We start from the raw sequence: 15,425 nt of genomic DNA, 5'->3' as shown, positions 1-15,425 counted from the left end.
ATCTGTGTTTCCTAGTCCTATTCCCATTTATGTAGTGCAATAAATGAGCTCTGTTGTATTCCTCTGCATGGCCTTGCATCGGTTGATACTGTTTTCTGCACCTGAGTCAGCATCTCTGTACCTCACTATTGGCTCACAGCCTGGGTTGAAACAGCATCCAGCCCCCAAAAGCATGACTGTGCAATTTTTTCAGTGGCAAAAGCAACTTTGTTTAGGCCTCACAATTACACTCGAGCGTATAGTGTTCCACTGCAGCAGGCGATTCCCTAAATCACGAAAATCAACAAGGACATATGAGATGGATGAATTACAAGTGTTGATATACTGTATAGATAACTGCTCCACATACTATAAATATTAAAGCTTAAAGAGATAGTTCACCCAAAACAAAAATATAATAACATCATGTTGTTTCAAACATATATGATCTCTTTTCTGTGGAGCAGAAAAAAAAGACAGGATTGTTAGATATAATTTTAGGTGCATACAGTCAGTAATAAACACAAAAGTGTTCCACAAAAGAAAGAACGTCATACAGATTTAAAACAACATGAGGGTGAGCAAGTAACAGATTTGTCCCTTTTAGGTGAAATGGATGGATGGATGGATGGATGGATGGATGGATGGATGGATGGATGGATGGATGGATGGATGGATGGATCGATTGATCGATCTTAAAAATCCTCCATCACTAAGAGCATCACAGGTGTTTCCTCTCTAGGTTTTTCATTTTTATTTTCCATTGATTCTGTCCTCATGTAAGAGCCTTTCTTAAGCTTTGACATCTCTGAGTATTTCCCACCATGGCCATTATGCTTCTTTTGGTCTTTACATGCCATTGCCATTACCTAGTTAAATGGATGTCATGTTGTTCCAAACCCATGTGACTTTTTTTCTTCAGTGGAACACAAAAGGAGATGTTCGGCAGAAGGACAACCTGCAGTGACCATTCACTTTTATTGCATACAAAATTCCATGGAGAAAAGAAACAGATTTAATTATTGTTATTAATGCTTTTTAAAAACAAGGCTCTTTGTCTTTTTGTCATGTTGTAAATTAAAATAAATCCTATATGATCTGACAGAATATTCTGAAAACGTAGTTGATTATTAATCTTGATATTTTGCTGCATCATTGAGCCGTTCTGACAAAAGGGGCATAATCCCCAATGCATCAGCTGGTAACTGGCTTGTTCTTCTTGGCATATCAATGAATAGACGCATGTCAGTCTCAAGTTAAACAAGATGTTTCATAGTTCACAAGTAATTCATTGTAGAAATTACTCAATTAAAAGATAAATGTTCAAAAAAAGAATGAAAATAACCATTTACATAGATTAGCAAACTATTACTACTAAACTGTGTTATGTCATCAGCAAACTCCCTTTTTATCAACTTGATACTAATTACATACATTTGACTATAATACATATTTCTTTTAAAGTCTAAATTCACAAAGAAGTGTAGAAATAGCTAATAAAATTATCATTACATGATTATGAATGAATAAATTCATGGTAAATCCAATAATAGGCCGATGATGATGATGATGATGATGATGATGATGATAATAATGCATAAATATTAAATATTAGATTAAAGTGTAACACTTTACAATAAGGTTCTGTTTGTTAACATTAGTAAATGCATTTGGTAACATGAACAAGATTAAACTCATTGTTTATAATACACGTATATTTTTGTGAGTTCATATTATTTGGAAGACTAAATGTAATATTTAAAAAATATATTTGCCTGCAAGACCATTTAAGTGAACAAAAAGTTAAAAGTTGATTACAAATGATGAAAAATGTATTCCTTGCAGCATACATTGTCTATATAAATTTGAACCTTATAAGATTTAAAAGTTGAAGAACTTTTGTGTTGATATTCTTTATTAATTATCCAAATACATTGCATTTATTATTTGTAATTTGTTGTAATATATATTGTACAGCTTGTGAATAGTTGCATTTAAATTGCAAGTGCAATAAACTGCATGCATAATAAGATGTTTACATTTAACTTTACCAAGGACCTTGTATTTCATTTGAAAAGACTTCGACTATTGTGAGACATTGAGGGAATTGCTGAACATCCCAACAACGACCCGAGTTCCTCACGTCATCGATTTTAAAAGGGACGGGGTGCTCTTGCCTCACTGACAAAGAAATCCTGCGTATAAATACAACGGGACTGTAAGCAGCTATGCCCTCACTACACCACCAACTCACAAGCACCTTTCACCATGGACATGAGAATGACCTCTTCGCGCAGAAGGGCTCTGGAGAATCGGACTAACCGTCCTCCATCGTCCGCAATGCGCTTGCAATCTTGGACTAAAAGCAGTCCTGGTTCTTCCCTCTCATTCAACAGAGCCACAAATGTCTCCGTTACCAGGTCGTACAACCCCGCGCTGCTCGCGTCTCCTGAGGGGTTCGAACTGAGCGCGGCGCTGAATGGAGACCCGTTGCGCAATAACGAAAAAGAGCAACTCCATGGGCTAAACGACCGCTTCGCGAGTTACATCGACAAAGTGCGATTCTTAGAGGGGCAAAACAAGCAGTTGGAAGACGAAATTCAGGCGCTGAAGCAACAGAAGGAGTCCCAGTCCCTGCAGAGTGATGCGTACGACCGAGAGCTCCAAGACCTGCGCAGCGCCCTGGAGCAACTGCACAATGAGAGAGCGCAAATCATGCTGGACACCGACCACATTGACGAGGATCTCCAGCGACTCCGAGAGCGATGCGAAGATGAAGCCCGACACAGGGAGCACATGGAAAGCGCCGTTCGAAGCATGAAGAAAGACAAAGACGACTCGGTTCTGATGAAACTGGAGTTGGAGAGGAAAGTCCAGGCTCTTGTGGACGAGATGAACTTCTTGCGCCAGAACCACGAGGAGGAGATAAGCGAGCTTCTGGCTCAGCTTCAAGCCGCGCAGGTGCCGGTGGTGGAGATGAAGGATCTCCAGAAGACCGATATCACCTCTGCTCTCCGGGAGATCCGCGCGCAGCTGGACGGGTTTTCCTCCAAGAACCTCCAGCAGGCGGAGGAGGTGTTCAAGTGCCGCTACGCCAAGCTGTCGGACGCTGCGGAACAGAACAAGGATGCTATAAAGTCTGTACGGGACGAGGTCGCAGATTACCGCCGTCAGATTCAAGCCAAGAACATTGAACTTGAAGCACTTCGTGGCAACAAAGATTCTCTGGAGAGGCAACTGGATGATATCGAGGACCGCCACAACAGCGACGTTGCAAGTTATCAGGTTTGTTTATGGAATTTTAATTCGGAAGTGTTCAAAGTAAAATGCAACAATATATATTTTTTATATATATATATATATATATAATTATATACATAATATTTTATATACAAATATTTTATATTATCATTTGCGTAATATTTTATATAATATTAATATTTTGCTAATTAATTATTAAATATATTAAATATGTATTTGTAAAATTATTTATAATAATTTAAATAAATAAATAAATATTAAACCAATTATGTAATTAACAAATATAATAAATGCTTATATTAAATTATATACTAAACTAATTAAAAAGTGCTCTCATTGTTTTGTTATTTTTTTCCCCCTTGTGTTGGCACATTTTTAAGAAACTCAAAGTTTTCTAGTAATGTTTCGATTAGTTAGGTATTTTGTCTATTTGAGTTGTGTCTTAGATAGAAGGAAATGCACATGTGTGTTGTGTTTCAGAACCTTGTTTTACAACACAACCTTTATTTTAAGTGGTTGACACACTGTGTGCATAATAAAAAGTTTGCACATTTATATTGTAGCCTGCTGGTGCTGCTGAATTTTCTTTTTTAGTTTGTTGAGTTAGTTTATCTATGCCAAATCTGCTACAAAATAATATTTGGTTGTGTAAAGGTCAATATTGGATTGGGTCATATATGAACATGTACCTCAGCCCAGTTTCTCAAAAAGTAAACAGATTACCTTTTTACACAATTCTTATTAAGTGTAAAGTATTTCCTTGTTGTATAATTGTTGTTTGAAGCTGGACTTTGATTTTTAAGTGGAAATTGATGCCATTGTAAATGAATTCTTTATTAGGAGATGATCCTCCAACTGGAAAATGACTTGAAGGGAACAAAGTGGGAAATGACTCGTCATCTCCGGGAATATCAAGATCTGCTCAACGTCAAGATGGCACTGGATGCTGAAATAGCAGCTTACAGGTAGTGTTGCATACAAATAGGATGATTTTTTAATGCCTCACACTGTTCTTTGGAATGTGATTTGTTTGATTTATGACACATTCTTTATTTCCTCTTTCAAATGTAGGAAGTTGCTGGAAGGAGAGGAGACGCGCTTCCGCAGCACTTCAGGAAGTATTTCTAGCACTTCCTTCGCGTACAGCCAGCCCAAAACCTCTAAAGTCAAGCATAAAATTGTGGAGGAGATCATCGAGGAGACCAAAGGAGAGAGTGACATCGATGATGACCTTGCAGAAGTCGCAAGAGAGGTGGCAAAAGATGCTGGTGAGGAAAAGGAGGAAGAGGGGAAGGAAGAGGAGGAGATTGTTGCCGCCAGTCAAGCAAAAGTGAGTTCTAGCGCTCCTGAGGGTGAAGAGGAAGAGAAAGGAGAGGAAGAGGAAGAAATAGCAGAAGAGGGAGAAGCTGCTGAGGAGGTAGAGGGTGCAGCAGATGAGGAGGAAGAGGAAGGAGGGGAAGAGGAAGCAGAGGAGGGGGAAGAGGAAGCAGAGGAGGGGGAAGAGGAAGAGGCACAGGAAGTTGAAGTGATTGCAGAGACCGAGCTGTGTGGCGAGAAATCTCCAACATCAGATAAAGACGAGAAAGAGAGCAGTGACAAAGACGAGGAAGGAAAAGAAGATGAAGAGGGGGATAAAGAAGGAGAGGCAGAGGGTAAAGAACAAGCCAAAGATCATGAGGAAAAGGAAGAAGCTGATGAAAAAGACAATGAAGAAGAGGAAACAAAATCTGAAGGAGACAAAGAGAAGAAAGACGACTCTGGAGAAGAAACAAAAGCTGAATCAGAAAAAAATGACAAAGAAGTGATTGGAGAGAAGCAGGAACCAACAAGCCCAGCAGATGAGAAACATGAAAAGGGAAAAGAAGTGGTTGTTACCAATGGTGACCAGACAAGCTCTGCCAAAGACAAAGCCAGCCCAAAAGAAGAGGTTCAAATCAGTACAGTGGATACCGTTACCAATGGAGACAAGGAAACAACCAAACCAGACATAGAGAAAGAGAAAGAAGAAGAAGAAAAGCCACAGGAGAAAGAGAAAGTTACCAAAAAGGTGGAGAAAGTGACCCCACAAGCATAGAAGGACATCAAAGGGAAAGACTGATCCTTAAATTACCTCAACACAAGGAAACTAGTTCTATCCAATTGTTAGAAATTACTCTATTTGATGCAAAATGCGAAAACCAACTTGAACGCCGTTTGATGCAGCTACTAAAATAAATGCATGCGTGTTATACGATTGACTTGCATGTCTGGGAGGACATGCTGAGCCATGCTGAGCTGTTCTGTCAGAAATCATAGTGCGTTTGATTTAAAATGCAAGTACATTATGCTGCTAATGACTTGAATGATATGTAGTCTGTTTATGAAAGATTTTACAGTGATTTGAAATTCCTCAGCAGTTATCCAGCAATAATGGTGCTACTACAACATCGACATTTGCAAGCGCACTTGAAGCAGAATGATATCTTTCTAGTATACTTCTTGCCTTAAGACATAATGCACTAAATCAATGATAAGAGTCGGTTTGTTAATGTTCGGTTTGTTAATATAAAACACAAGAACTGTTAACAATGATACTTTGAATGCTAAAGGTGCTTCAATTTGCAATATCAATATCACCTCAATCAATAAAAAGTTTCCTAAAGTTCTGACAGATTTGCTTCTATGTTTGTAGATGTTTGAATTTTATGCTACTGTACATACAGTATGCATTGCTTTAGCTTGTGTCTAAGATACATATTTACAGCAAATATTTAAAGAAAAAAATGGTAAAAAAAAATAAAAGACTGATTTCTACAATAATCAATTTGTCTATTTTTTAACTTATATTCTGAAAATTTGCCGTACACAATTCTAAACAATTCTTTGCGTGTTTTGAAAATTATGTTGAGAATTTAATTACAGGCAAAGGGTGTTGCTTTGGCATGAGTTCAGTCAGAGGTGTAACAAAGTACACATACATTGTTACTGTACTTAAGTAGCCTAAAAAATTTTTTTATATTTGTACTTGAGTAGGAAAAGTTCTGATGATTTTCACTATTACTTTATTACATTATATAGGAAAATTAATACTTTTACTCCAGACCTTACTTTTGAAACTGAACAAAGCAAAAAAATAACATAGCTGCAAATGTAAACTGCATGTGGCTCGGTGATAGAGACATCCAATTCGCGGAAAAATCATTTGAGTCTAATCTTTTTACCAATTCAATTTTTTTGAATTGGTAATATTGGTTCAAAAAGCATTCTGCAAGCAATTCTGATGGGCACAAAATGGTCTCAAGACATCACTTCAGTTAATCACTTCAGCTTAGCTCTGAGGTTTCTTGCATCATATTGATTACAGCTGTTATGAATAACAAATATTTTGAGTCAAATCTTTTCACCAGTTCGATTCTTTTGAATCAGTAAAACTGGTTCAAAAGGCATCCTGAAAGATTAATTTTGAGAATCGATTAACGAATCTGAGCCTAAATACTCAAACCCAAACAGCATGTGTCTCCAATCGGGAATCTTATTGGGACATTATTTATGCCATTTACTTGTACCTTTGATACATAAGTACATTAAATATCAGTTACTTTACTACATTAATATTTTTCTCATTATCTACTTTAATTTTGAGTCAATTTAAAAGTTATCTTTACTCTTACTTAAGTATGACAATTGGGTAATTTATACAACACTGAGTATGGTATATTAGCAGCACAGTATATATAGCATGACCTTGGGACTCTTGCTTTTACTAAACAAAAAATGCTAAGGCCACTAATTTTATTAAAATGATATTTGCGAATTCATAAAATGCCATCCTTTTGCTATGAGATATAGCCCCTTATTCAACCGCTATAGCGCCTCCTGTGGCAAAGATAACAATTAAACACACTTGTGTAGTTATGAATTGCATTCTGACAGATTTTGGAACACAACAAGTCACGAAATCAAGCTTTGGTCTGCATGTACATATCTGGGTATGTTTTGGCCTTAAAATCTGACCTCTAAGGGTGCTGCGCAGTGACATATATCAAGATAGTATTATATCAAATGTAACACTAATCTTTTTTTTAACCACATGAAAGCATTTGCCATTTTTAGTTGAAGAAAGTAAAGTTTCAAACGCATACAATAAGTTGTCGCTAGTTTTAGTGCATTAGCCAACATTTACATCTAAAAAAAATTACATATTCAAACAATGTGGGGTGATGGTAAAACATACAACTCGTGTTTGTAAGGTGCTAGTCTTTACAGAAGGTTTGGTAGCTGCCATATTTGCCATCATGCCTGCTAACTCCGCCCCTTTGAGCAAAGACACTTGCCTTTCTTTCACATGGCCAAATGCAAAGAATGACAACTGGGTTATAAAAGTGACACATAGATAAAGAAACTAAGGTTTCATCCCTCGGTGCACATTAATCACATTTATTTCAGACATGACTGCCTGTAACGTGTCTAAATGGCAGTGTGTAGCTCTCAATCAGGATAATGGAGAACATGTGCTGCACTCAGCTGATTAGAGCTCGAGCAAGGAAGGACCTCTGGCTCATGACATAACTGCATTTGTGCAAAAGGATGTTGCAGTGGGGACGGTAATTGGATGTTCATCCTTGAAAACACAAATTCGTCTATTCAAGATCTCAAATGACAAATCAATGCAGATTTGTGCTGAGCATCAGCTGGGTCTTGTTTATAGGAGGAAATCTGGGAATACTGCAACCATGCAATAGAATAATTAGCATGATTTAATAATTAGGCAGTCATTAAGATTAGTAGGTCGTCATTTAACAAGGTTTGGCTGGTTAGCATGGCACAGTTAGCCCCTGCTAGTAATGCCTTTACTGCACCACCTAGTTCCAAAAAGCATCTTTCTCCAATAATGGCCACATATTCTGATTAAGTAAAAATAATTGTAAGCAACATAACAGTAGGGCCTATATATTGGTAATATTTCACTTTAGTATAGTATATGTTGTAGGCCTACTAGTGCCTGCTTATTTAGAGGACACATAGAAGGGTGAAACTAAGTGCCTATATATGAGCAAAGATGCTATATATTCATGCGCTAACCAAGCAACTGCCATTAAGATGATTGGGAATGCTAACTGATTGCTTTTCCAAGATATTTATGACCTTCTTGGTTCAAACCCATAACCTTTTTGTTACCTGCTCAGATCCTTAACCACTATGCCACAACAACCCTATGCACATGAGAATTGCAAGCCTTGATTTCTTTGTGCTTTGTTCAAGTGCTGAATGGTCACAAAATGGTCTCATGACATCACTTCAGTGAATCACTTCAACTTAGCTCTGAGGTTTCTTGCATTATATCTATTTCAGCTATCATGAATAAATAATCAATTCGCAGTGCTATACAGGAGTAATATTGGCCAGTAGTGTACCTGAGTAAGAACAGAGGCTGTGTGGATTAGTATACTACCATAGTATTCTTACTATTTCTGCAGTTTGCAAATTTTCTGTATGCGTGGAATACCCGGATGACCTACTGTACATTTACCAAAATGTGTAGTACAACAGAGCTTCCTGCGTGGAATACTGTAAACCATATCTGAGTATATGTGAATCCTTGAAGTTTTTTTTATGCTTTTAATATATTTATGATAAAAGTAAAAAACAATATATATATATATATATATATATATATATATATATATATATATATATATATATATATATATATATATATATTTTTTTTTTTTTTTAAATATGCTTTGAGGGGTCCTCTGGTGGCTTGGGGGCCCTAAGTGGCCACTTGTTCCACTTATAGCTAGAAACGGCCCTGCTGTATTCTACAATGCAAAGTTTTCTTTCTTCTGCGGAATGCAAATGAAGAGTTTTAAAATATTATTTCAGCTCTGTAGGTCCATACAATGCAAGAGAATTGTGAACAGAACTTTCAAACTGCAAAAATCACATAAAGGCAACATAACAAATTATCTATATGACACCAGAGGTTAAATCTATGTCTTAGAAAGCAATATAATAGGTTTCGTTGAGAAACAGAGCAATATTGAAATAATGTTTTATTATAAATCTTCACATTTACTTGAATGTGAAAGAGATTTATAGTAAAAAAAAAAAAAAAAAGATTTAAATTTTGCTCTGTTTCTCTCTCAAAGTTATTGCATCGCATTTGAAGACATATCTTAAATATTGTATAGATTACATTTATGCTGCATTTATGTGATTTTTGGAGCTTCAAAGTTCTATCCACCATTTACTTGCATTGAAAGCGCCTACAAAGCTGAGATATTCTTCTAAAAATCTGTTCACAAGTCTTCTTCACAAATAATTTTTGTATCCTGCAGAAGAAAGTCATACACATCTGGGATGGAATAAGGTGGAGTAAATTATGAGAGAATTTTCATTTTTGGGTGAAATATTCCTTTATGCAAACTTCTGTTTGATACATTTGTTTTCCAGTAATGACTATGGCTGGATTCAGAATGGAATGCTACTATACTACTTTTAATATTTCTGGCATACACAGCAGAAATAGTGAAATTTGAACTCAACAAATGTTCGGAGCTAAATACTGAGCAATACTAAAAGCATAATATATATTATTTTAAATCAAAGGTTTTTAGTAGTAGTATTGCCGCATTGTTGTCACATGACCTCCTCATTATGTTTCATGTGAGTGGTGTCCAGTTATCATATTGGGAATTAAAATGGTGTTATTTTGCATTTTTTAAATCAACTTTGTGTAAAACATCAAAATACATTGGGCAGATATAACTTCTGGTTTATTCATCACACTTGAAATGCAGAGTTGAGTCAAGGATACAGCATCTGATGCAGTGTGCTCTGGTTGTACTGCACGTGAAAATTAGCATATTGTGCCTAGTAAACATACTATATACTGCAGAAATAGTAAGTTCTGTATGTTAGCATGCTATTCCACATGCTAACATTTTAGCCAATGTTGCAGCTAGCAACTATTTTGCATACTACTTTTAAAAAATAGTAGGCAGCACACAGTGTACTTTAAAGTAAGTGAGATTCCATTCTACACATAAAAACACAAGACATTGAGTATCACACCAGGATAATGAGTGTTGACAAGTGTTTATTGGTTGGCAACAAGCCTGTCTTTGAGGGTCTGGTCTAAGGCATTTTGAATACTAAGCACACTTAGTTGAAGGCAGTTCATAGTTTCAAACTGATAAATGCTGAAGGCATACTAACACAATGCTAAAATAATTAAACACATTTTTTGCATCTTACTAACTAGATAAACAAACAAACAACCAACATAAGGGACCTGCAATCACATCTTCCTGCCAAGCGCATAGAAAAGGCATGTGTCCATGCATACTCTGGGTTTAATGTCGTTATAGGACTTGCTGTGATGTCTGCATGTGTAATATACTGTATACTGTATGTACGAGGTTTGATCACCTCTAGCTAGCACCGGGGATTTTGGTTGCATCTGATTACTATTCTTTTGGTTGGCTTTTCTTGGCTTGGCTCTCTTTTTCATCTCCTTTCTTTTCCTCCTCTTTTCCATTGTCATCCTTCTCTGCGTCTTCTGCATCCTCTTCTTCTTCTTTATCACCCTCTTCACCGTCTCCTACTTCTTCCTCCTCCTCTTTTCCTTCTTCCTTATCCTGTTCTCCTTCCTCCTCTCCTCCCTCTTCATCTCCTTCTTCACCTGTAAAAGAGAAAACAACAGAGTGCATATGTCGCTATTGCAGATAAGGGTGATCAGATTAATGATTAAAAATTAAGACATGCCAGTGGCATTCGAATATGTCCTGGTCTGATTTAAGTTCATTTTTTTGTTGTAATTCAAAACATTCTGGAAAAGATAACATTTAAGAAATAGATAAATAATTTAAAATGGTTTAGATGTGACCTTTGGACACACTATAATGAGTCAAACCTAATCTTTAACTCTCGTGTTGATATTGAAAGTTTTCTTGATCAAAATTCAGGTTTTAATGTTTTGAAGATGACTGGCAATGGAAATAGTTTATCAGATTTTCAAAAGCTATTAAATAGTTTAAATCAAGTGGAGTTAATTTAAATCAAGATAAAGATTTTGTCCCGTCATTTGTGCAATTTCTGTCATGTTTTCAACGTATTTCTCAATACTCTGAGTAAAAGCAACAAATCTAGTTCTTCAATTATAATTCTTGTCCAACTGTAGAATGTTAATAAAGGAAACACTTTCAATTAAAATACTTAACAGATTTTCAAAATCACTCTTTCTACGTGCCATGAGCCTCAAATAAATTGTCCTTACCCTCCTCTATTTCTTCACCTCTTTCTTCTACCTCTTCCTCCTCCTCTTCTTTCTCTGGACTCGCTCCTGCCTCTTGTGCCTGGCTGGCTTCTACAATCTCATTTGTCATGGCAGAGTAGCTCATCAGTCTGGTCCCCAAAAGATAGGGGGCACCAGATGTCCGGCTGGCCTGCACAGAGAACACGGGACGACCAAAAGAAGGAGTGGCGGCGATGGAGGGAGAAAACACACTTGACATGCCACCAATACCCCCTACGTTGAAGCGGGTTTCTTCTCCTTCTAGAAGCTTCCTGTAGGGGAGGAATGACAACAGGTGTAGATCAAGGTTCTGAGTTTATATTTTGAAATTTGATTTCAAATTTTTGTTAAAGCTTATGTGTGTAATTTGTTTTATTATAAAATTAATTCTCGTATCCCATCTTAATACAGTAGAGTAAGCTTGAAGTAAATTATTTGTAGGTTGATTTCACCTAAAAGTGTAACACTGTGGCTCTGAGGCACTATTATAACATTCCTCTGTTGTTTTGAGCCATTTAACATTGCAAATACAAAAACTATATATATATTAGTTTATATATATATATATAGTTTTTGTATTTGCAATGTTATGGAGCTATGCATACATCTATATCCTAGACGGATATAGATGCATGCATAGCTCCAAAAGGGGGCAGGATTAAGGGGGCAGCCAATAACCTAACCCTTTCCCTTACATTAACCACAGACATTGGCGCAACCCCCTTTGGAGTAACCACGCCCATTCGAGAGTAACCCCACCCTCTTTTGGAGACTCCACCTCATTTGAAGGTCTCCGGCCTGCAGCAATACATCCTTGCATTTATCACAACTTAATATGCAGAGACAACTATAAGTAAGTCAATTATAGGTTAATTTTCTCGAAAACTGTAAACACTGTCTCTTTGGTGCTATTCAAATTCCTATGCTTGTTTTGAGAGACCCACTTTGACCCACCCCCATGAAATTGAATTACTGAATGAATACTATTGAAATTAAGCACAATCTTTCTTCTCTAAAATGATTGATATCACAAACCTGTAAGCAGCAATCTCAATCTCCAAGGCCATTTTCACATTGAGGAGGTCTTGATATTCTTTAAGGTAATGAGCCATTTCACTCTTCATGGACCTTAGCTCATTCTCCAGGTCACTGATGTTATCCTGCACAAACAGAAAATTATTAAAATACAACTATATGAGTGCTATAATGCATTTGGTCTTTTATTGAGGATGTATAGTTAACAATCTGACCTGTAGGGCGGCGATCTCAGAACTCTGCTTCTCCTCCACCTCTTGCAGCTGTCTCTCTAGAGCGTGATTCTGACCCTGGCAGGCCTCAATCTCCAGGTCTCGGGTTTTCAGTAGGCGACGATACTCTCCAACCTCATCCTTTGCGGTGCGGATGTTCTCGGAATGTTTGGCTGTGTCTTTCGTCATGGTGTTGACTTTCCCAAGGAACCACTCCTCAGCTGCCTGGATGTTCTGCTGGGCCAGGCGCTCATACTGGCCTCGGATGTCTTTGAGAGCCGCAGAAAGATCCGGCTTGGCCACCTCCATCTCCACCGACACCTGGGCACTGTACTGCACCTGAGCTTGCAGCTCGGCAATCTCACCTTCATGGATCCTCTTCAAGAAGGCCAGCTCATCTAACAGAGTGTCTGCCCTTTTCTCAAGCTCAGAGCGGGCAAGTGCTGCTTCATCCGCTCCCTTCCTGGCATCTATCAACCGGCCTTCTGCCTCCTCACGGGCTAGAACTTCGTCTTCATAGTGACTCTGCAACTCTTTCAGTGCATCTTCCAGATGGTCATGCCTGTCTTGAGCAGCTTGGCGCTCCCAACGGGCCTCATCAACCGCTGCGCTGAGTTCCCTCGCCTCCTGCTCATAAAGCGCCCTCAGATTGGTGGGCTCACAGTGCCTTTGACGCAACAAGAGCAGCTCACCCTCCAGGGCCCGGTTCTGGAGCTCGAGACCGTGCACACGCTCAATGAAGCTCACAAAGCGGTCATTGAGATCCTGAAGCTGGGCCCTCTCCTGAGTCCGCACAGTCTTGAACTCTGAGCTCAGCTGAGATGCCTGGCTCAATTCCAAGTCTGCTGAGGCAGCAGAACGCTGCAGAGCTGCAGTGGAGGAGAGAGCCGAGGAGCGGGATGGTGATGCATAAGTCGTGTAGATAGGACGGGAGCGACTACTTCCTCCCCCGAAACTAGTCCCGCTGCGCACTGCCACCCGTCTGCGCTGTACAGATGGGAAATAGGGGTTGTAACTGATGGAGCTCATGGTCGTTGAGGAGAGAAGAGAGCAGAGAAGGATGCCACAGTGCTGATGCTGCTGTGAAGGGCGTTCTGCAAGGATGTAGCAGCACTGGCAGGGCTTTTTATAGCAGCAGGCAAGACTCTGACGCAGGGCTTTTTTCTGACAGCAAAAATCGATTACATTCCCGTCCAGGATGGGATGGGCTCTTGGGTGTGGTGGAGGGGGAATAAAAGAAATGGATTGGCAATGGGATGTGAGTTAAAGAGGAAATCAAAGAAAAAGGGCAGTGAGGATAGAGATTTTAAGAGCTTGTGATGAAAAAAAACATTACTGATCATGCATGGGTTCTTTCTTTTTTCATTTTTTTTTGTACATGTCTAACAGGGGAGCCATTAAAACATTTTCGTAATCAACAGAATCTTTCTTTCTAATTAGCAGTTGTCATTAGCTTTTACCATCAGAGCACTCTGTTATCTCTTTGAGTACACAGTCTCAGATAATATGCAAAAGTCAATGGATAAATGATACTGGGCCTATATTACTTATCTTAAAATAGTCCTGGAAAATCTTTGCAATAGCATGAAGAGCTATGTATATGTATAATGAACCCAGTCACTGCACTGAAGGCAAATCTAACAAATACTAAAAAAGCAGAAGTAAATGCTTCTCTCTAGTGGTAATAAAAGGTATTGTTAAATAAGACACATTCGCATCCCTTCACAATTTAAAATATTGCAGAGTAATTTAAGAATATGAAACTAAATCGGACATTTAAAAAAAATATACTGTATGCCCAACCAGTTCATTTTTGTTATTTATGTTATTCATACAGAGATGCATTTAGATTCTTGTAGATCTTAGGCAACTTAATATGTGCATTACATTTTATTTACAAACTGGTTACAAGCATTTCTTAATATTGGAAAACAAAAACTCTGTATAACTTTGTTTTTGCAGTGGGAACACAAAAAGGGATGTTATGCTGCAATTTAGTTCACTTACTGTTCATAATTGTTCCATACAATAAAGGTGAATGGTGGCTGAGGCTGTCGTTTTGCCTTAAATGCCATTTGGCGTTTTGTGTTCCACGGAAGAAAAGAGTGTCAAACAGGTTTGGGACAACCTGAGGATAAGTAAACAATGACAGAATACAAGACAAAATCAATGTAAAATCTGAATAAATGTAAAGTAAAAAAATAAAATTATATAAATTTTAGGAATAATGTACAGTTAGTCAGTTATTGCTAAATAAACAGGGAAATCAGGACCCTGATGTGTTACAGTCTTGTATCATCCTGAAGGGGTTTATTTTGCGATAATGACCATCTGACTGTATGTTACACGGCGACATGACATATAAGTAAATAATTGGACGTGTTTTGTTTATGTGCATATACGGTTTGCGTTATTTAAGCACTCCATTTACTCCAGGAATTATGCAAATCAGGTAACAATGCAAACATACACCAAAAATCTGTGCCTAGCACAAATTGTACGCCATAATTCCCCATCATACAAGCCGGTCAGTTCTGAATGCTATGTTGCGGAGGATGCAACAGATGACCACAATCTGTTATACTCTGCTGGGACCGAAAGTGTGCCTGTCTACATACTGTGTTTGGATATAAGCCTGGTTAGAACACACGTCTCCATCA

At 38.0% G+C, this 15,425-nt stretch overlaps 2 protein-coding genes and 1 long non-coding RNA gene across 3 annotated transcripts in view; 2 read left to right on the top strand and 1 right to left on the bottom strand.

Moving 5' to 3' along the window:
- Positions 1-2,083, top strand: part of LOC127620797 (uncharacterized) — a 30,693-nt gene extending 28,610 nt beyond the window's left edge. The window contains exon 3 of the long non-coding RNA XR_007967808.1: positions 2,035-2,083. This is a non-coding gene — a long non-coding RNA (uncharacterized LOC127620797). The remainder of the gene's footprint in view (positions 1-2,034) is intronic.
- A 145-nt stretch (positions 2,084-2,228) lies between these two features.
- LOC127620796 (neurofilament medium polypeptide-like) lies at positions 2,229-5,826 on the top strand. Its single transcript, XM_052094045.1, has 3 exons — positions 2,229-3,264; positions 4,081-4,205; positions 4,312-5,826. Exons 1-3 carry the CDS (start codon positions 2,248-2,250, stop codon positions 5,312-5,314), a joined length of 2,145 nt encoding a protein of 714 aa, XP_051950005.1. The 5' UTR covers positions 2,229-2,247; the 3' UTR covers positions 5,315-5,826.
- A 4,484-nt stretch (positions 5,827-10,310) lies between these two features.
- On the bottom strand, positions 10,311-13,856 carry LOC127621190 (neurofilament light polypeptide-like). Its single transcript, XM_052094700.1, has 4 exons — positions 12,769-13,856; positions 12,554-12,678; positions 11,501-11,790; positions 10,311-10,906 (listed from the first exon to the last, which is right to left on the bottom strand). The coding sequence occupies exons 1-4, from the start codon at positions 13,792-13,794 to the stop codon at positions 10,692-10,694; spliced, it is 1,656 nt and encodes a 551-aa protein (XP_051950660.1). The 5' UTR covers positions 13,795-13,856; the 3' UTR covers positions 10,311-10,691.
- Between the last annotated feature and the right edge of the window lie 1,569 nt (positions 13,857-15,425).

Source organism: Xyrauchen texanus, chromosome 27 (genome assembly GCF_025860055.1).
Source record: "Xyrauchen texanus isolate HMW12.3.18 chromosome 27, RBS_HiC_50CHRs, whole genome shotgun sequence".
In the NCBI taxonomy this organism is placed as follows: Eukaryota; Metazoa; Chordata; class Actinopteri; order Cypriniformes; family Catostomidae; genus Xyrauchen; species Xyrauchen texanus.
Note: the sequence above shows the minus strand (reverse complement) of the source record. Positions and strands in the feature narration are given on the sequence as shown.

Coding starts and splice junctions, on each gene's coding strand:
- LOC127620796 (XM_052094045.1), top strand. CDS start 2,248: ATGGACATGAGAATGACCTCTTCGCGCAGAAGGGCTCTGGAGAATCGG. Junction 3,265..4,080: donor GCGACGTTGCAAGTTATCAG/GTTTGTTTATGG, acceptor ATTCTTTATTAG/GAGATGATCCTCCAACTGGA. Junction 4,206..4,311: donor GCTGAAATAGCAGCTTACAG/GTAGTGTTGCAT, acceptor TTTCAAATGTAG/GAAGTTGCTGGAAGGAGAGG.
- LOC127621190 (XM_052094700.1), bottom strand. CDS start 13,794: ATGAGCTCCATCAGTTACAACCCCTATTTCCCATCTGTACAGCGCAGA. Junction 12,679..12,768: donor CTGAGATCGCCGCCCTACAG/GTCAGATTGTTA, acceptor CTGTTTGTGCAG/GATAACATCAGTGACCTGGA. Junction 10,907..11,500: donor AGGTGAAGAAATAGAGGAGG/GTAAGGACAATT, acceptor TCTCTTTTACAG/GTGAAGAAGGAGATGAAGAG.